Source organism: Pseudopipra pipra, chromosome 8, assembly GCF_036250125.1.
Source record: "Pseudopipra pipra isolate bDixPip1 chromosome 8, bDixPip1.hap1, whole genome shotgun sequence".
In the NCBI taxonomy this organism is placed as follows: domain Eukaryota; kingdom Metazoa; phylum Chordata; class Aves; order Passeriformes; family Pipridae; genus Pseudopipra; species Pseudopipra pipra.
In genome coordinates, this window is record NC_087556.1 from 28,197,785 (window position 1) to 28,218,862 (window position 21,078).

Here is a 21,078-nt window from a genome sequence, read left to right on the forward strand (position 1 = left end):
AAAAATTATTGTGACGTTTTTTCTTCTGTTACTTGTGTCAAACCAGGCTAAACTGCTTTTCTGGAGCTTGAATTGTCTAGATGAATCAGGAAAAAATGAGGGAATGGCCTCCCTGGAATATAATGCTCATCTTTGTTCCATCATAGCACATAATTACAGAGATCTGAGAGTCAGTGCAAGCCTTCCCACTGAATATGATATTGCTAAGAGCAAGCCTTGATTGGTGTTATCCAGTCCCAGCTTCTGCTTGGTATTTTCTTAATAGCTGTTAGAAGAACAAGGGGAAAATTTATGCAAAAAGGTTTTGTGTCATTGATTGCAACTACTGATTTCAGTAATAAACATTAAATCTGGTAGCAAATATTTACAGTATTGGGCTCCAAAATAGAGACTGAGTTTAATATTGCTGCTGTTCCTATATTCAAGATATAATACTGGTTTGTTGTAATGAAGGTGATCTGTTATTGAAAGACTGCCACTCTTCTTGGCAGTGTTACTATTTTGATGGATTTATAAAACAGCATGCATTTTGTCTACTACAACAAAGTTTTTTTAGTAAGAAGTCAGTGAGTCAGGTAATCCTTTCAATCTGATTTGATAATGAAGAGGTAAATATTCAGCTTTCATAATGAGAAGAATGGTTTTTAGTATGTACACAAAGCTGTGTTTTGGGGCATGCTAGAAACAGTGGTCCCTGCTATTTCATAACTGAAATGCTTAGAATCATTAGATTATCTTTTACAGTAGATTTTGTTGTCCCACTGGTTTCAAGATATCTAAGAACTCAAAAGATGTCTCTCCTCTAGCTGCCAGTGGCAAAAGAAGCAATAGGAGAGTAACTGCATTCTTCCTGTAGTCTTCTTCATTTCTAGATTTCCTTTCGTGGGACTCTAATAAGCACAAAAATAGAGGGGACATTTTAACCCCTTTTAAAGAGCAATAGAAGTAAATATGAGGTTTATTTGCTTCATAACTCCCCATCTCCACAATTTCATTTTTTACTCAGTTGTGCTTTTACCTATTTTGCAAGATTTTTGAAAGCTGTAGGACAAGTCAGCTAATTAAATTTAGCTATAAGCTGTAGGTTTCCTTTGTCCTAATAAACTACAAAAATGGTCTTTTCAGTGAGTCACAGATCCTTACATGAAAGAAATATATATTATACAGCTGTGCCTTCCGTACACATGTATACACACTATACACTATTTACAAAGTATTTGAGCACCCATGCCAGTGGTGGCTGCTGTAAGTTCAGTACAAGTTTTGTATTTAAGGTACAGTATAGGCATATTTCTTTTACACAGAAATGGTAAAAGGAAATATTTTGTATTTCTGTTTTTTCTTTAAACTACTGTCTTTGAAAAACAGTGAAAGAAAGATAAGTTTTTCTTTTCATAAAGCATCAGGAACACAGTACATGGCTGTCTCTTCATCCCTTGATGCCTTCACTAAGATACCTAACCAATACACATACACATATCAGTGGGATTTATGGATACCAATGTATACAGCTTCTACCTGCAACCCTTTATTTGTAAAGCTTTTGCTCTTTATCCTGACTCACCTTTGTTGCCTCAGTGTCTTATCTTTCCTGGGTTTCATCTTTATGTAAGTGAAAACAAGACAAAACATTTTTAAATTTCAGAGCTTCAGTGGCTTTGAGAGCTTGTTGTGGGCTAAACCTGAAGTTGATTGACTCAAACAACAGTAGAAATATTTGTCCTTTGTAGAGGTTGGAATATGTGTGCCTTTTACCTTTAATGAGACTCTTTTCTCCCCAGCTTAGAGAAACAGATGCAAACCTGGGGAAGAGTTCCAGGATTTTGACGGGAATGTTGCGAAGGTAAGGCCAAGGTAGGGACATTTCTCCTCTTTCTTTTCATCTTCTCTCCCTCCATGCCTTTATTTTCAGTTGTAATTCAACCTCAATGTTTTGCTGACATACCTGACTATTTTTTTACACAGGCTGCTATGTAGAATGTCTTTGGATGAGTGCTGGCAGTGAAGCCAGCGTGGTTAGATGGCAGGCTTTGTCACACCTATGGAAAGAGTTTTCTGTGGCCTGAGGGATAGCCCTTGTATAATGATTTCTCATCTTTGTTTCTTTGTATTTATTTGGGAGGTTTTGGATGTGTGTTGTAAAATTAAGCTTTTTGATATGAACTCCTGTGTTTCTTATTCTTGAGTGATTTGGGGGTTTTGAGGGGGTTTTTGTGTGTTAAAGTGAAAAAGTTTGTAAATGTTTTGGGGCAGCATAAATTTGCACTCAGAAAAAAGGTTAAAATTATCAATTCTGCCTAAATAAATGGGGCAGACACAGTGTCAACCGTTGTGGTTTTAACATGTTTTTTCCATGCTTCCTATGGTATGAAAATTGTCCATGGAGTCAAAATGAGGTGATACAGAAAGGAAAACTGTGCAACATCCTAAAACTCTATGTGGGACTGCAAGGAGGGAGTTATCCAATGATTATTTCTCACCTTAAATTAGCATTAGTACGTTCTCAGACAGATTTTTTTAATTTAGTGACATCTCTGGATATGTGTTCTTTATCCAGTGAAACAGCACCTGAGCTTCTCTGTGATGTCCATTTCTGTATATATTCAGCTTCCTGAAGAAGAGAAGTATCCTTCAAATAAGCAGTGCTGGGTGCTAAGAAAGCTCAGTTTTAGGGGAGTCTAGTGCTCTGAAGAGTTCAGTATGACATTACCCTTACCACAGGCTTTTATGTTGCATATTTGCTTAATGTACTTGGCTTATTAAAAAAAAAAAAAAAAGGTAAAAAGAAGGAGAAGTTTTAGCAGAGTTGTTGATTTGTCACTTGGCTTGGGAAATAAAGCTATATCTCTCCACTAGTCTCCTCATAAAAATACCTTTGTTAGTTCCTTGTGTACCACACTGACAAAGGTTAAAATGACTGAACCTCATGCCTTCATTCCACAGATTTCTTACAATTCCAACTCCAAACTGTAACATATAAAATTCTCTGATTAAGAGTAATATGTAAATGACACAAGCTAAATTCAAAATCCATGGAGAAGGGAAGTGGCAATTGAAAGGGATGGTTCAGTGCCTGTAGACAATCAAAATAAACTATAAAAAAAATGAACAAAATAAAAGACTCAACTAAACCCAAGTCTCCGCAGGAAGGGCTCTGCGACATGAGCTGTAACGAATATTCTGCATATGTCTCCATTTTGTCAAATCTCATTAAAGGGGTTTCTTGCTTTATGTCAATTGAGCTGTCCAAAAATCATTCATCATTTTAGTGTAAAAAAAATCATGCAGTTATTTAAATAATATCATATTAATGTTAAAGTTCAGCTGTCATTTAATAGTATGGCTTAATCAGACATAGCATTTAGGAAAAATAGTTTTTTCGGGCTTTACTTGGCTTTCAGGTTGGCAGATTCAAATAAGGATTTATGGGTTTCTAAACCAATGTATTCTTTCCATGTTTATGCTTGAGGTACCCCAGCCTTTTTTGCAGCACCCTGTAGTCTGTTATTTTCAATAAAATAAAGTATCTCCTCATATTGTGTTTGAATACATTTGCAAGTAATTTGAAGAAGCTGAAACAAAAACATATGCTGTAACCTTTGACTTTGTTTTGTGTTTGGGAATCACAGTTAGGAGTCCTAGTTTATAAGTGTTCCATAAGCCAAATAAAAAATACGATCTTTCTGAAATATACTTGGGCTCTTCTTTTCAGAAAAAAGGATTTTGTAGTCGAACACCACGATGGCACGTTTCTGTGTGTGAGGAAGTCATTGGATTTCCTTTTTCTTCAACAAAAATGCTGAGCTGAGTCACCCATCTAGATGAAAGGCAGGTTAGGATTTAAGCTCAGTTCAGGTAAACGTCCCAAAAGCAATGCCAGCATAGAAGCAGCTTGCAGTAGATGATTCTCAGGATATTATTTGAAACCGCATAATAGATAGACCTACAGTGAATTTAATTTGTTTGTGACTGTTGAGTAGTTGGGCATTATCCCAGGCTCAGCATCATCCCAATGTTGTTTAGCTACAAGAATAATCTTAAAATACAGACCCCAAGAAATCAACATGAATTAGATAAATACAACTGTAAGAAATATAATTAGCACAGATTGGCAGTTGTGTCCTAATTTCTGCATACTTCAGTACAGACCACACAGTGTTTCACATAATTACTGGAACCAATAAAATAAGACACTGGAGGATCATTCTTCCCATCAGTATTATACAGGAAAGGTAATGTTAAACTGAACATTACTCAGTGTAGTTGCTGCTCCCACAATATGTATTTGCTGATATGCTTGAAGTCGTGTGCCAGGCTAACACCCTGTGCCTCAAATTAATGCCTAACTATTTCTAATTTTACTGTTTGGGAAAGGTAAAGCAGCCTCTCTTTTTAATCTTGACAAATATATTAAGAGATCAGGTATTTAGATAGCTAGAGGGCTAAATTAATGCTTTCATATGACCAAAATTCCCTGTCCATGTGTTTGTGCATTAAACGTTCTGGAGACAGGGAGTAAAAGCGGAGACAGGTTTTGTAGGTTGCCATAGTTCACAAAGGAAATCAGTGTCATGATAGGGATAGCTTGCCCTTCCTATCCCAGTTTGCTGCTCTAGCAGTTTAAGGTACTTAGCCTTATGTATTGGAATTTGTTGTCTCCCAGTATATTAGGTATGTGGGCAAGAGTATTTTTCTAATAAATGTTTTTAAATATTCTTACATTGAAATGACCTATACATTCATTATATTTTATTTTTTTTTCTGGTAGAATCTACTTAGATTCTGCTAACCTAGTATATTCCTCTTAGTGCATTGCATTACTAGGATAAGGGGGAATGGCTTCAAACTAAAAGAGAGCAGATTTAGATTAGAAATTAGGAAGAAATTAGTGAGTGTGATGTGGCATTGGAATAGGTCATCTCAGCTCTCTGTCCCTTGACCTCTACCCCAATGTGAATTGAGGAGTGCAGAGTGTGCTAGAAAGAAGCAGAAAAGAATGTGTTCTGGAAGATCTTCAGTCTTTTGCCCATATCCTAAGCCAATAGCCTAGAAAAGCTTTTACGAAAAGAATTTGGAAAGTCTCCAAGCCACACACGGCCCAGTGGGAAACAAACAAACCCAAAAGTAACCAGACAAAAATTTTAGTAGATTTGAATCTTTATTCAATTGGCAGATAAGTTCTATCTACCCCCCTTCAAATTGTGGGGAAAAATACTTTAGAAAAACAGCTGCTACTCTCCAGGTCAATGTTTTATCCAGTCTGGTTTACCAGGAAATTTTTATGCCAATAATTCCCTTTTAATCTTCAGATTTCAATCTTCTGAATTGTTATCAGTGATGCTTTGAGAAGCTTATGAACACATCTGCTCTTATAAAAGAGACTTTTAAAGTTTGATTTCCATAAGGACAGAGACACTACCTCTAGAAATGAAGCAGTAAGTGTTCAGCTCTCAGGTAGTAAGTTATGTGACTTGCCAACAGATGCATGACCAATGTGACTACAATCAAAAATGGAATGCCTGCCCCCTGTGCTAGTTGAGGTCAAGCTTCTTCTTCACTCTTATTTCCAGGAAAACTGAGAGTCCTGCTTCTTGAATCACTTCTAGTGAAACTTCCTTCTACTTTTGAGCTCCAGGAGAGTCCAGACCTTACAGTTATTTTTCGACATTTTAGAGAATCGTAGGATAATTTAGGTTGGAAGGGACCTCTAGAGGTTGTCTGATGCAACCTCCTGCTCAAGCAAGTCTCATTAGAGCAGGTTGCTCAGAGTCTTCTTCAGTCAAGTTTCAAACACATCCAAGGTTGGAGGTACTAATGCCTCTCTGGGCAGTTGAAACAGGCAATTTCTCTAGGTATCTAAGTGAATTTTCCCAGCATCCAGCTTGTGTCCCTTGCCTCTAGTCCTAAGCAGAAGTGATTTAAAACATGTTTTTTAGAATTGACCTTCAGAGTTTGGGCCTGGATTGCAGTCATTTCTAATAGTTCTCAAACAGCTTCAGCAGTGGTGAAGTTGTGGTCATTAGGCTGAGGAGACAGTGTAGGGCAGTTCTTTAAAGAGGGTGTGGGATACTCAACCTCCACCCACTGACCTGGTAGGATCTATTCAGCAGTGTATGCACAGGACTCCTTTATTTGTTTTCTCACACTACTAGAGATGTAAAAAGTTAATGATGTCTGTTCTGCCTTCTTGTTTGACTAGAAAGCCCACATTTCTATATGTTGAAGAACAGCAGCAGAGACACTCGTGTCTGTGTTGACACAAACCAAAACAGTGTTACCACTGCCATTTCCCTCTATTTCCCTACCAATCTCTGTTTCCATCCCCAAAAGTACATAACAAAAAAAGATCTTCTTCTGAGCTAAAGCTTGTCTCAGTATCAGTCATACCGATACTGAATCATCAGGTCATGACTGTCGGGTCTCTGCAGTTTTCTGAAGGCAGGTCTTTCTATCACTGATCCAGGGTGAGGTTTAACATACACTTAGATTTGCCTTGTTTTCATGCTAATAGAGGAGTTCCTCTTTGCTGCAGGAACTTTGCATATTTGGTCTCAAACCAAAAGAAGTGTGAGTAGAAATTGTTTCAGCAATTTTTTTTGGTACATATATTTCTACTTTTACTTCAGGATGTGTTTCTGCACTGCAAAATGATTGAAACAGTAAATCCTCTAGCAGCGTCTGCTCCATGTTGAATATTTACAGCTGCAGCTGTTTACTTCAGTAATTTAGACCTTGATTCAGGAACATATTTAAGCATATGGTTCACTTAAACCAGAGGAGCAATTCCCTTAGCTGAAGGGAGGCTGAATAAGGGGGGAGTGAGTGGCAGAATGATTCCAGGTCATCTCTTGGGGCAACATAGCTTTTATTGTGCTCCTTGCAAATCATGTCCTTAATATTTCTGTTGTTAACTGGAAACCATAAAACACACATAGGATATTTTAATGCTTGTTACTGTCAGTATAATAACTTTCTTTTAAATTTTCCTGACTTTTAAACATTTAATACAGTAACATGATTCTTACACTATTGTACATGTTTGTATTTTATTATGCAACTAACCTTTATCAATTATGAACTGTTGAATCTTTTCAGAAAGAAACTGATAAGCTTTGTGGTGGTGTTAATCACAATATAGTCCTTGGACAAGGAACATACAGCTTGTTATCCCAGATTAAACCTTGGTATTAATTAGTACTAGTTGTTCCTCTCTTCATCTCTAACTTTAAAAAGAAACCTTGTTTCTTTATTGAAGTGATGGACAAAACATCTGGAAAACATAAATGTAGTGTCAGCAAAATTCCCAAGGGTGAGCATTCTTCATCATTAGGAGTCCAACCAAAAAAACAGGAAATGTGCCTCTAAGTCTGAACAGCAAATATTTTAAAATAGTATGGGACACTGTGTGTTCCCTGTTCTTAGTTCAGGTATGGCATGATCTGATGCATGTAAGATGCATTTCTTATTTTTAATAATTGAGAGTCATTTTATAAACCTTGCTCATCTTTCTTGGACAGTGTTGTGCGTGTTATTTCCAAAATGCTTTTGAAAAATGTTAATCTACTTTCATTCAATGTTAGAAATACTGTTCAGTTCATGCACTGTGGAAGGTGCAGAAGTCTTTTGAGCTGCTGTATGACCACTATAGCTGCAGCATCAGTGTACACAGAGAGTTCCATGTCATGGGTGCTGAATGCCTTACAGAATGGGACCAATTTCAACATTGCCACATGTAGCTGGGATTAGTGTAATGTCACCTTAGCCTTTGCAAACCTTCATCTCTAACAACCTCATTGATACAGAGTTAAGTTTTCTTCAAACCTGAAAAGAAAGGAGCATCATGATTGATCTTTACATCTAATAACTTAAATGCATGGCATAAAATAAGTCAGTGTTTTAATCTTCTTGTGCCCAGGCAGCCTTAGAAGGGTATGTCCCTCATTCATTGAGATAGAAGCATTTATGCCATAGCACTGTTTTATTTTTCAGATTGTTGGAAAGCTTTATCCACGTGTCAAGCTGCCTATACTAGGTCCATTATGAGCAGGGTTCTCTGCATTCTTCAGACAATATTTCTAATTCTCTTTTTCCATTCCTTTTTGAAATGTACAATGGCCTTTGTTCTGTCCTCTCCTTTCCCTCTTTTCTATCATCTGGAATTACTATCTCATTTGCCCCCCCCTTCTATCACTTGTATCCAGCTGAACAGCTGGAAAGAACATTATCTAAAGCGCAGTTGTGTTTCTGCAGGAAAGCAGGATCCCAGTGGATAATTATCCTAGCTAGTCCTAGACTGCAAATACCAAGAATGTAAAGCATCGTAATAGGTTAAGTATCATGTAACCCTTTGTGATTGTTTTCTGTACTATGTTGACTACCATTGAGCAGTTAGAGCCTAAAATGGTTCATAGTGTAATGAGTGAAACAAAGGCATTTCATAGTCAGCACTGTCATGTCTGAACCACAATAGGTGTCCCATGACATGCTTTCATGAGAAGGCATGTCTTGTATCAGCATAGTCAGTGCAGTGCTTTACTGCAGTAGTTCAAGTAAGTTCCAGTTGGATGAGTTCTCTCTGACATGATATTGAGGAATGGTGAAGGTAGTAAAAATATTTTGAATGTGGTAGAATTGTTTGAAGCAGGGAACCTGTTAGCAAAAGCTGACATTGGTAATTGCTGAAATAATTGGAGACAACTCTTCAGAAATCAATTAAGTCAAACTCTTTAAGGCTAGTAGTTGATTAAGGATCATGTCCTTGACACCACTCACGCTATAACTGTGGCAGAACAATATATATACGTCACATTTTGCACATACCTTTTACTATAGAGTGTTTAAGCCATAAATTCCTAAATGCAGCATATCACAGATATGCATGATATCTTGTCACTTCATTTTGATCCATAAGTTTACCAAAAGAAATAGAAAGTGGAAGTGATCTCAGGAAAGTTCATCCCTTTGTGTTAAAGCAGGATTGACTGACCCTGTTTCAGTCCTGACAGATATTTGTTTGGCCTGCTCTGCACTGCTCAACGTTCCTCATCTCTTCAATCAGATATTTCCAAGTTTTCCCTAATGTTTAGCCCAAAATCCTTTTTCCTGGGTAGACAGAGAGCTTTTATGTGCTGGTGCATTTGGGGAGGTTTCTGGTGATTTGTGCTGTGGAAAGAAATTTCTGCTGAACTTTTCAAGAATTAGAGAACATAAATAATGGTGTACACAATTAAATTACAGTTTCTAGTTTTCATTAAGCCAAGCCTTTTGATGGGATTCAGGAATGTAAAAATGTAAGACTTTGATAGTGTTCTAATAGGCAAATCCTGGAAGCTCAGCTTCTCCAAACAGTAGCTTCATGTTTAGGTGTCACTGAGCTTTACAAATAGAGACACCAAAATTAAATCATTCCCTTAAGGTTACCATAAGACTAAAACTAGACTGTATACTAAAAGCAACATTTGAAACTCAAACAAAATCCACAAAGTACAGAGATTTAACTTTTTTTTGGTGGCACTTCTAAACATTTAAAGAAAAATACAGTAAGTGTGACACACTAGCATTTTTGACAGAGCTAGTGATTGGAAATAAATGGAGAAATGCAAATTAATTTGCCTAGTCTCCCATCATGTGTCTGCAGCATATTTTTTAATCTTTATCAGGTAAAGACCCTCTTTTGTGCATTCTGAGTATGATTTCCAGTGGCACTTGGCACTTTTGATTGAAATTTTCATCTTTTAATAAAAGCAAAATTAATTTAGCTTTCCAGCACAATTCTGGTCTCATACTAAGTACTTTATCTTTAAGAAAACAATGAAACCACTATTTAAACTGATTTAAAACTGTTGTGATATCAGAATCTTGTCCTTATTAGGTCATCTTTTAGATTAGATCATTTTCAGTCTAGGTCATAGTAGCAGGTCAGGGTTTTGGCTGTGCTCAAGAGACATAAGAGATTAGGTGAGCAACATCTGGAAAAAGGAAAACTCAGGATTTACTAAGTACAATTTTTGTTCAAGTCAGTCAGTGAAGTTCTACCACAAAATCCAGGACCTGAAACTGCAAGTCATAGTTGTTTGAGTAGTTTGCTCATCCACAGCTCTAGTATTGAAAAAGGATCTCTTTTAGTTTGAGCAAAGTTTGGTTGGGGGTGAGGTGGGGTGGTGGTGTTTTTATTGTTGTTGTAGTAGTTTTGCAAAGAAGGCCATAAATTTGGACTGCGAGAGATCAACAGCTAAGGAAAACCAGGATCACTCTGAGTTTGTTGCAGATAAATTAATGCTGCTGTGGGACAAGACCAAAATTGAGGAAGAATTTATGTCCCTGGGTAGCATGTAATATGTTGTATTGGACTTTTAAAACACTTCAGAAGAAATGTTCACACATCACTAACCTGCTGAGTATCTCTCTGAAGAATAACAAAGTCATGGATGAGAAACTTTGGCCATACAAAGAGAGATTGTTTAGTCTACTTGGTGATAGGAAGGATGAAAACTTGCTAATTTTGGCTGGCTCTTTAACTAGTGTGGAAGATCCAAGCCATTCTATGATTTGAACCTAATCAAGAAGGCAAAGAAAGGTCAATGTGGAAATTAAGCAAAAGGGGAAAGACAGAGAAAAACAATTTTGCCATAAACACTGGGATTTATGTTCTCTGCAACATTTGCGTAGCTCTAAAATAATTCATTGAAAATCATTAAAATTGTTTCAGAAATATCTAGAATAATATAAGCAAGGGCTAGACTCTTGCAGCCTGCTTGCTTCAGATAAACCTATACTTTCAGTTCTAATGCTCCTTCAGTCTTAGAATCAGGATTATAACCGAGATTTTAAAGTCATGTTTTAAAGTCAGTTTAGTAATTGGGTGGGGATTTTTGAAGTCGTGAAAAATTAGCCAATGAATTTGAAGTCAGGAGCTACAATTTATTAGAATTATAAATGGTATTAGTATTCTCCAGTTTAAAAACATAGCAGGAGAGTTTTTCACTGACCTGTATACCTTCTGCAAATATTAACGTTTTTCCATGAATGTTAATGTGGCTTAGCATTCAGGATCTTACTATGTGGTATTTATTACCTAAGAACTCTTGTTTAGCTTGGAATATGCTGTATTAACCAGGGTGTAACCCAGAAGGTTTTTGTAATATTTGTGAGTTAGAGCAAAGTTTACATCTTGTCTTTTACTTTTTAGATTTAGTAGATCTATGGATAGTTTAAGATTACAGCACTAACGGGTAATTTTTCTTCTTGAATAAAAATCACATCTTAAAATTATTTTTTCACTAGCTCCCTGCCTTCCTCCTGATAAAAATGCTCGTGCAAGCAAAAAAACCCCAGCACTGTTGTTTCTCTGACATGCTTATCATGGCCGCAAATAATGCATTTGAATAGGGAATTGTTGGAGAAACATGATTCTAAGTGTGCCTGGTCTTCCCAAGATGCTGGGAAGCATATGGTCTACTTTATCCATGCCAAGAAACTTCCTTGCTCCTTTCTGTCACCACTATATTTTTCAAATGCAGTTTGCAGTGTAAATGGCACACACGTGTTGATTGTGAAGGTAGCTTTCTTTCAGTACAGCCTTCAGCTAATTACTCTTAGTGGCAGTGGGGCTTTGTACCTCATTTGTGAACAGCTATTTATACTACTACACCAGTACAAAGCAATGTTTCACATTACCAGTTTACCAGACTATTACACCATTGTGTTTTAATCCACTGTAGGTGGGTGGAGAATATGAGCCATCTGTTTTATTTAATGATATAATCAGTAAACAATATATGCACTTTACACATTTGGTCATTAAAGATGCCCATATTGTTGGACCCTGTATTTACATTGTAAATTGGTGTATTCACACATCGGCTTGTTCTAGTGTAAAAGGCTTGCTGTGTTCATAAACTGGTACAAAGCAAGCTCAGTAACTGCTCAAACCCAGCGCAGGTGGTTGAGCTAGTTGCCACACAGATCAAAAGTCAAACAACTGTGAATCTTCCTTTGAAAAGGCATTTAGAGAGACAAGGCTGGTCTTATCTTCACAAACAAGAAAGAGTTATAGATATACATCATGAAGTTATGAGAACAAAAAGGGGTTTCATAATCACTCAGCGTCAGAAAATCCAGTACTGCAGACTTTTGTGAAGATATCTTTGGAATATAAAGACCATCTTATTTTCCTGGACAAAATTTAGAGGAGTAAGTCTGAATTATTAAATATGAGAAGGTTCAGTCATTTCAAAACTTGAGAGACAAAAAGTTGCTTTCTCTCACAGTTGATTTAATTTAATTTCATTTTCAGCAATGCTTAAGCAGAATAAAACAGACAGCAACAGCAAAGCCCAGTCTTAGTCAAGGGATAGAGGTGAATGGATGTATTTGTGCTAGAAACAAAGGAAATCAGTTGATATTTCAATTTCCCCAAAATATACTTGATGAGCGCCAAAAAATAACTACCAAAATATATTAAAAATTAATTGATAAGTAAAATCCTGTTTGCTAGCACATTTGTCAAGAGGTGGAAGATCACATAATCCTGTATTAAAACAGTAATGTTCATTTTAGTGTTTTGCTTCACAACTTGGCCTAGAATTTAAGATCTTTACTGGAGGACTCAGTCTCGCTTCCCATTGTTTTTTATGAAGAAATAAAGTTGGGTTTATCACTAGGTGAAGGCCTGGCTGGCATTGACAGTAGACTGGGAAGGGAAAGGACTGGTGGAAGTGTTATGGCTGAGAGTGAGTTGGCAGGTCAGCAAGGCTGGAGGAGTCATGAGTTTCACACACAGCTGCTCGTGAAGGCGGAGTTCTGTGAGCACCAGCTCCTCAGCCCAGTTTGAGGTCATCTTTTAAAGCAGCAATGTCAAGGTGAGGGTTTATTAATTTCTTGTTGTATGCTCTTGTATAAAAAACTAGCAGCAAATCATTAATACATAGGAGATCTTCATTTTGGTTTCTATTCCAACATAATGCAGATGTAATCAGAGGCATGAGGCATATACCCACTAACAAAGTCCATGTACTAAAGTGTGTTCACTTTCCATTACTCCTACAAACATAAGGAAATAGCTTTCTAAGCCTTTAAATCTATTTCAAAGGCAAGCCAATTATATTATTCCTTTTTTTTGATCTTGAGGTGGGAAGAAAGAAGATTTTTTTACTAGGACTTTTTTACGCTGGTATGAATTTTAGAGATAAAGTATTTTCAAGTGCATGAGCAAAGAGAAGAAAACATCTCATTTTATGAGATATTATATATATTTCAAAATATACAGTATTTTCATGGTTAAAATATTAAAAATAATACAAAAGACTCAACTATAACTGTCCCTTTTATAGTCTTTTCATAAGTATTTCATGTAAGTTGAATATTAAGTATTTACATGTTTTCATGTGCTTTGTGATGTGTTGCCTTTTGATTTTGAGGTGTTGTGTAACTAACTTATTTCTAATCTTATAAAGGTGATGAGATTTTTTTTTTCCTATCCCAATACAGTAAAAACAATCAGAAACTTGGCTACTGATATTTTGTTCTTAGCTTTGTCCTGGGCATAGCTTGGGTAACTGTGGACACATCTGTTTCTGTGCATCTCTAAAATGAGGATAATGTTCCATATCACAGCAAAGCATTTCAAGAGCAAGTGCCCTTAATTAATCTGTGCATGGCCCTCACATGACCTGATGAGAGTTGGTGAATGATGGACTAACTGCTAGCAGTGCCCATCCTGATTTGGAGTCATGGCTTAAATAGGTTTAAAAGTGGGGGAAAGAGAAGGATGGGAAGAGTTTAGACTAGAGGGGTGTGGAGTATCTGATTTCCCATAGTAGTCCATTACCGAGTGTGTGCTTCATCTCCTTAACTATTGAACATAGATATGAGAAAGAGGAGGTATCAATTCTTTGTTATCTTCTTCAGATAATATTATTTTGAGGGCTACAGGTGACAGGCTCTTTCGCTGGGTGACATTTTTGGTGTGTTGCAGACAGAAAAGACTATTTGTGTTGGTTCAACAAATAGAATTAATGCATCCCTGGAGACATAATGATGAAGTAGGTATATATATGTAGAAGAGCAGTAGTCTTAAATTTGATGTGCTAGCCTAGGCAACTACTTCTTCCTTATCAATCTCTCCTTACTGCTTCTGTCAGAAATGATATTCTTATAGCTTGCTGTGGACTGCAGTGTATTATTGCTGGCTGCTGTCAACTTGCAATCAATCAGTACTTTACAAATGTTCGTTAAGTACTTTAGGATTTCTCAAAGAAGAAATTTATCCTTACAAATGCAATGTTTTATGCTTACTGTCACGAAGTAAGCTGCTGTTTCCTCATTCAAGGAAGGTGTGGAGATGTGTAGTCTCAGGGGTAAAGGTAGAAAGTTACTTCCTCTGGCCAAAATTACTTTTGTCACCATCACCTCTCACCTATGGAAAAATAAAAAGAAACGTAGTCTGTTACAAAACGTGGATGAGTAAAGCTGTGGAGATAATGGAGGAATGCATAAAAATTCTATCTCATATATATTAACTTGATGACCAAAAACATACTAGTGAGCCTTTGAAATTCCAATAATTTGATGTTCGATTTCTAATTAAGGAGAAAACGTGGATTTCAATAGCTTTTTTTTGAAACATCCACTGACATGATGCTGGTCTTAGCTGTAAAGTTAGAAGAAAATTTGTTAGACAATTTGTGTGGCAGGCACATCTTGAAAGCTGGAATAGAATGAAGTTTGAATGTGACAGCTGGTGATGATGCTGTAAGAGCACCCTCTTCATGAAGAGTATGGAACATCTCATGTGCTGGTGCACTTGGTTGGTCATATTTTAATGGTCATCTTTAATTATTGACGATTTATTAAAGCTCTACCAGCAAGGAGTGAGAGAATTAAGCTCCCACATGCCAGTTCCATCAGATGATTCCTCTTTGAGGAATCAAAGTGATCAAAAGAGATGAACCATTTGTAATTCTTCAAACAGGGATTGCTCACAAGTAGCTTTTTCTTGGTAAATTCCCAGTGTGTTCTTTGGAGTAAGATGGAATATTTGGATTTATACAATACTCATGTATTACATTAAGCATGTTGCAATATTGTTTTAGAAGAAACTACACAAACAATATTAGTAGTGTTCCAGATCCTTTGCACTCAACTAAGGAGGTAGGGACCTCATGTCAGAGATGTCTGCTGTAAATGGACAACACAGTTGGCGTAGGGAATGTTGCATGAACCCAAAGAACAGGCGGTGCTGCAAAAATGCTATCACACTCTTTTTCAGGCAGTGATTTTTGTAAACTTATAATTCTGTTCTTTGAAATCAGTGGAAAACCTTGTGCCCAAGTGCTTGTTCTCTGAATCTGAGAAGAGGAGCAGGTGCTCAAGATACCAGAGAAAAGCTGTTTTATAAATGTAGATATTAGCTTACAGTAGAGTTTCTCTTTTGTTGTCTTGCTCTACTGACCCAATTAAATACAGGTTTAATAGGAAAATACTGTTGTGACTGTGCTGGATAATAGCGTTTGGTTGGGAGGGCTAATAAACCTGGCCCTAAACTATTGAGTTCTGAGACTGACTTCAGTTTAAGACCTACTGCACCCTGCTTTCTTTGATCCAAACCCTGAGAATATGTAATCGTCATTTAGAGGAATGAACTTCTTTGTGAGGAGGAAGCCAAGAAGTGGCCCCAGAGAATGCCTGCCCACATGGAAAACCACCACCCCCTGATTTGATGGCTTCCATGCTATTGCATCTTTCAAGGGGGCCTCTTTGTCCTGCATTGTTACTCATTTGGCTCTTCTTTTCTTTCAGTCTTAATTGTCATTAGCGTAGGGCTTTTTTTCATAAAGTCATCTGGGGAATAGTAGTTTATTGCATATTGTTGTGTTTGTCTAAAGACAATTGCACAAGCTTGAAACCTAATCCTTGTAATCTCTCCTACTAGGGAGAGCTTGAGATAAATACCGCTGTATGCTTGGTGGGAGTGGGTCTCAACTTTTTGATCATCCATGTCTAAATGTTGAGTAATACTTAAGGGAAAATGTTCTCAAAACATTCCTTAGATGATTATTAGATTATATTTTATGTTTGATAAAAACTGGAAAATTGTGTAAATATTTGCTTAACATCCCACCCCTTAAGCAATTTATTTCTTTTCTGGCCTTCAACCCTCTTGCTCAGGGAAATGAGATCAGTCACTTTCTGTTTATATTCAGTTTCACTTTGCAGTTTTTGTGAAAGTGTAGTGCAATTCCCCACTGCAGGGGCATATTTAAATAATAAATGGGCAATATAGAGGAGGAAAAGGAAATTTTTTTAAAAAATATTTTAGTGTCTTCCCACCTTTTAAAAGTAAACAAGTGCTATAATTATACTGCTTGCATATGATGTATATGCATATTGTAACTCCTGTTACAATAAATTTGAAAAATAATCCAGACCTGCTCTTCTATAAATTGTCACGTAGTAGGTAGGACCAGTTTATACATATTATGTTCCAGTGGCTACTAGAACAGCCTTTGGCAGAAGTGAACACCTGTGATATCTTGTTCTTAAAGAGGAAATCACTTTTGTGTCTTGAATACTACATGGTGGTTCAAGTTTTCTGGAAAGTGCCAACTTTTTCACAGAGACAACAGTCAATACGCACATAGGTCAACTGTTGGGCTGTTTTCTCTCATCTGAATTTTTTGGTTTGGATCAATATAGGGTGTGGGTCTCAATACCACAGACATCAGAATGAATGCTGGGTCATGATTAGAGCTTGACTAGATGGGAGGAGAGGTTTAGGGTAATAACATTGTGTAGGGAAAAAGAGCCATCAAAGTCAGTAAACTGATCTAAAAGATTGAGGACATGTCTCTGCACCAATCAGCAGTTGAAGCATTTCATACAGTGCAAAATGGCTGCTTTAGATGCAAGAAATCCTGGAGTTTCTCTTGAGTCTTCTTTCTCTCCCACCATATTTTTGCAATTAAATACTGGATGAAAATTATCTTTCCTTTCCTTTTGTTTTTTGTTTTGTTTTATATGCGTTACTTTTTCCTTAATGTGTAGCAGCTGATTTTTCCTCTGCTGGTTCACTTGGGCACAGAGACAAACCTCCTTTCAAGGAACAGAGTTCCAACATTGTTGTTGATTATTTTAATGGGAAGCCATCTGTGTGGTAAGGCAGGCTCTCCAGCTACTTCATGGAGGAAAAAAAACAAGATACAAGTATTTTAGCCAAAGGTAAAAACCTTTCCTTCTATAGTCTGGATGGACTCACAAAGAGAGTAGACATGAAGGTATATGTCTCCTCACCAAAGTCACAAAGACCTGATTTTCAAGAGCAGACAACCTGTGACAGTCCCTTGGGAACACAACTGGCCTTCTTCACAGTGTGACCCATTCTTGATGCTTCCCACAAAGTTGCAGTTGAGATCTGCTGCTCCTTTGTAGGACAAAGGGCAAGTTTGCTTTCCAAGAGCTCTTTGTCCTTCCTTTTTTTGTCTTCCTCCATCTTATTTACCCAAAGACTGAGTTGCATTTCTTGCAGGAATCTCGTGCTTCTTCTCCATCCCCTTCTGTGGTTTTCATAGCTTGTCGATTAGAGGTAGTTTTGACATCTTTTGACAAACACATTCACTTAGAATCACAGTGTGGTTGCTCGGTAAAAAAAGGCGGCATTTCTTTTTTTCTTTCCTCTCTATGAGCTGGAGACATAATGTGTAAAAGCTTGGTATAAGCTCACAATAGCACTTTGTCCTCTTTCACATCGTTTGCCAAGTAACTACTGTTGTGGCAACAGCTGTAACCAAGCATGGTGTCAGCTCGTTTTGCCATAACATGACTGGGTGTCAATAATTTTAATATAATGTGAAACACACTCCCAGGCAGTGCAATGAGGCATCTGATTATTAAATTCCTTGAAATGTCATCTGGATCTTTTTTTTTTTTTTTTGCATCAATTCAGGTCTCAGAACTGGACAGTGTTGTGATTAAAAGAAAAAGAACACAAAATTCTCTCATTATAGTAAACATTTCCAAGAAAACTCTAACCCTGAAGCAGACAGCTCTGCTCTGCTTACATAGACAGCATCAGCAAAGGCTCTGTGAAGGCTGTAAGGGGTGGAGGTTATAATTGTGGCTCCCAGTTGTTTGCTGCTCTTTACTGTAGCACTTTCTCTAGTGACAATAAATGCTATTTATTTTTAGGCTTCTTTTTCTGAACTACTAATAAAAAGTGAGAGGTAGGAACCTGCTGAAGCGTTTGTTTTTCATACATTGTTTACATTGTGCTCCAAAGCATGATATTCAGTGTTATTATTAATGATTGAAACGTTAGCATTTGATTGTGTAAAGCAATTAAAAAGCTCGACATTGCTGCTTCTTGGGCTGAGTCCATTAATACAGCAAGCATTAGTAAGAAATATATCGAAGAAGTCGAACAAGGTCATAAATGTTCTGCGCGCAAAGAGCACCTAATGCTTTTTTTCCAAGCCTTTAAGAAGTAGTTAAAAAAAAAACAAACACCAAACAAAACCTTGTGAGATGAATAGATAAAAGGCTTTCTTGGTTTAGTTATGTCAGTTTGGCTTTTTCCTGTAATTGCTGGGGTTGTTTTGTTCCTAAAGAGGGAACGGATGCCAAGTTGAAGAGGTAATTTCTGAGCAGTGTTTCAAGGTATTGTGAAAGTTCTCAACTTTTCTGTAATAAGAAAAATAACGTTTCTCTAATGATGTCTGTTTGTTGCATATTGTTCTTCTGTGTGCAGTTCAGTGCAGCTGGCAGCAAGTACTTGGGAGAAACTCAGGGCTGAGGAAACAGCGTAGGGGAATCTGAGTAGCCCCAAGTAACTGCAGGCTGTGCGCGCTGATCCCTCTGGGTGCTGTCAAGGAGTCCTTGCCTTACGTCACCGTGGATGAAATCGAAAGAGATCATTTGCGTTTGATCCCAGGTGTCTTTACATTTGAATCCAAACAGGAAAAAGCTCCTGGCAGCTTGAAGCTGGGTTGGAGGTGTTGATACTCCAAACATGTCCGGATGTCACTCTCCTTGCATCAGATGGGCTGGCTGTGGGGCTTACTTTCCTTTAGTAATCTTAGCTTGCACAATGAAAGGTTCAGGTTTTTCTGACCTGTGAAGAGTTATAGCAGAGCTCAGTAGTTGTAAAGTATCATTATGTGCTCAGAAGTAAAGAAATTTTTACTGGGGAGGAGCTCAAATCAAAACCCTAAATGTGGATATTTCAAAACTTGGAATCTGTATCTACATCTGAGTTCTGCAGGTTACATGTGCCAGTAGTGCATTAAAACAGTGTATGACATGGAAATTTCCCTAAAACTTATAGTATTCCAGTTGCAGTTACAACTACTTTCTGCGGGCTCTGCTAGACAGTTTCCAAGAGAAAATTTTGTTTAATTTAATATCAAGCCAAATCCACTGTACATCTTCAAGCCTCTACTTAACTGTTTGAACGTGTGCAGAACAGAAGCAGCATAGGCAGAAATGATGTGACGTTTTCCAAATTGTCTTCTGTGACCCTTACCTTGGAAAAAATACTGACCTGAAGAAGGAGAAGCAAGTTCTCTCTCTACATCCACACAGGTTTTACCTTCTCTAGTGATGCTGCAATCATGGCATTTTAAAAGGGTAGGGTTGTTTTCAGTCCAAAAGCAAGTTGATTCTTCACACGTGGTTGACACTACCATTTAGGCTGAGGAGGGTAAATTTTAGTACAAACCACAGGAAATGGCTTGGAGAGGTAGATATTAAGAAAGTACTGTACTGCTGCTTTAGAAGTAAAATGAAACACTTTAGGCTCCATTTTCCTATACAATGTTGAAAGCCATTGTTTTGATAATCTTTTTTGTAAAAAAATATTGCAACTATTGAAAACAAATGTGCTTCAAAATATATGGTTGTTTTTATAATCTCAAACCAAGACAAGTCACATGAAAATCGTCTTCTCATGGAGGGCAGACTGAGGTTTTGTGAAATAGCATTTCTTTCTTCCTTCTTCTGTCCCCTCTCCCCCTGGTTTTGTACTGATTATGTCCCCTTAAAAGTACGACTTTCTGTGTGAGCTTTGAGAGTGAAAATTGTTTGACATTTTGCTTATGGAAGAATCTGCTTTAGCAGATGCAGCAATAGGAACAGAAATAGCACTTTCAAAGCTGATGGGCTGTATTCACTTTGGTATGTAGAGAATGGCAACAAGTAGTCATTAGGATTGAAAGAATTCTGTTCTTTCTCTGTCTCTCTGCCCCTGTTGCAAGATGAGCAAGGGCTGACCTGAACTTCTGTTTGTTTGTTCCGCTGTGGGGTTAAAGATTCACGTTCCCCCCCACCAAATGTTTTATTCTGCTTTTGTAAGGGGAGGGGGAACTCAGCTTTTGTGAAGGCAAAAGAAAAATTCTGTCCTGATATAAGAAACAGCTGAACAAGACCTAAGGCGATAGATTGGGTTTTTTTCCAGTTTTCCACCTGTAAAGAAATACAGTATTTTTAGGGCAAGGGATGACTGTAGAAAGTAATGATTGAACAAATAATTGCTTTAAGGCCAGTACTAGAAGCACTTGCCAGTATCGTAATGTCAGTTGGAGGTGTGATTTTTGGCTGTATGTCTGTAGTGGCAAAAGCTCTAGTGTAGACATGGTTGTACCAGGAAAAAAAAAATAGCTTTGGCCAGCATATTCTATTTTGCTTGAGGAGGGCATAAGCTTTAACAATAAAAGTACTTTTTTTTCAGCTGGTAAGTTGCAACTCCAGTAGAAACTCATGCCAAAGTAGTTATACTTTTGTAGTGGCAAACCTTTTTGATAGACTAGACTTCCGAGTCTGCTGTCCTAACATTAGCAACTGTGCTCCTGTTATTGTTAATTTTAACAGCAGCAACATCTGAAGGTGATTTGAGTGCCTTAGTAGCGTAGTAATGATCTTGAATTTACAGATCTGCATTTCATTTACTCCCCATGCTTAGGAGAATTGCAAACAGAGTTAGACCGGACTCCAGCTTTTGCATTTCTTTACAATTCTTAAGTATGACTCCAGTGAAAAAGCCTGTGTGCTTTGCAGCAGTCTAAAAGCTGAAAAATGAGATTGTATTTG

General features: G+C 37.3%; 1 protein-coding gene across 4 annotated transcripts in view; it reads left to right on the forward strand.

Annotated features, from left to right (window-relative positions):
* The window catches only part of VTI1A (vesicle transport through interaction with t-SNAREs 1A), a 273,119-nt gene that overhangs the window by 162,773 nt on the left and 89,268 nt on the right, over positions 1–21,078 (forward strand). For 2 of the 4 annotated variants that reach the window (XM_064663314.1, XM_064663315.1), the window contains one exon: positions 1,782–1,854. In XM_064663314.1, coding sequence (XP_064519384.1) covers positions 1,782–1,847 — 66 coding nt within the window. In that variant the 3' untranslated portion in view covers positions 1,848–1,854. The remainder of the gene's footprint in view (positions 1–1,781; positions 1,855–21,078) is intronic. The other 2 variants (XM_064663312.1, XM_064663313.1) reach the window with 1 other exon arrangement.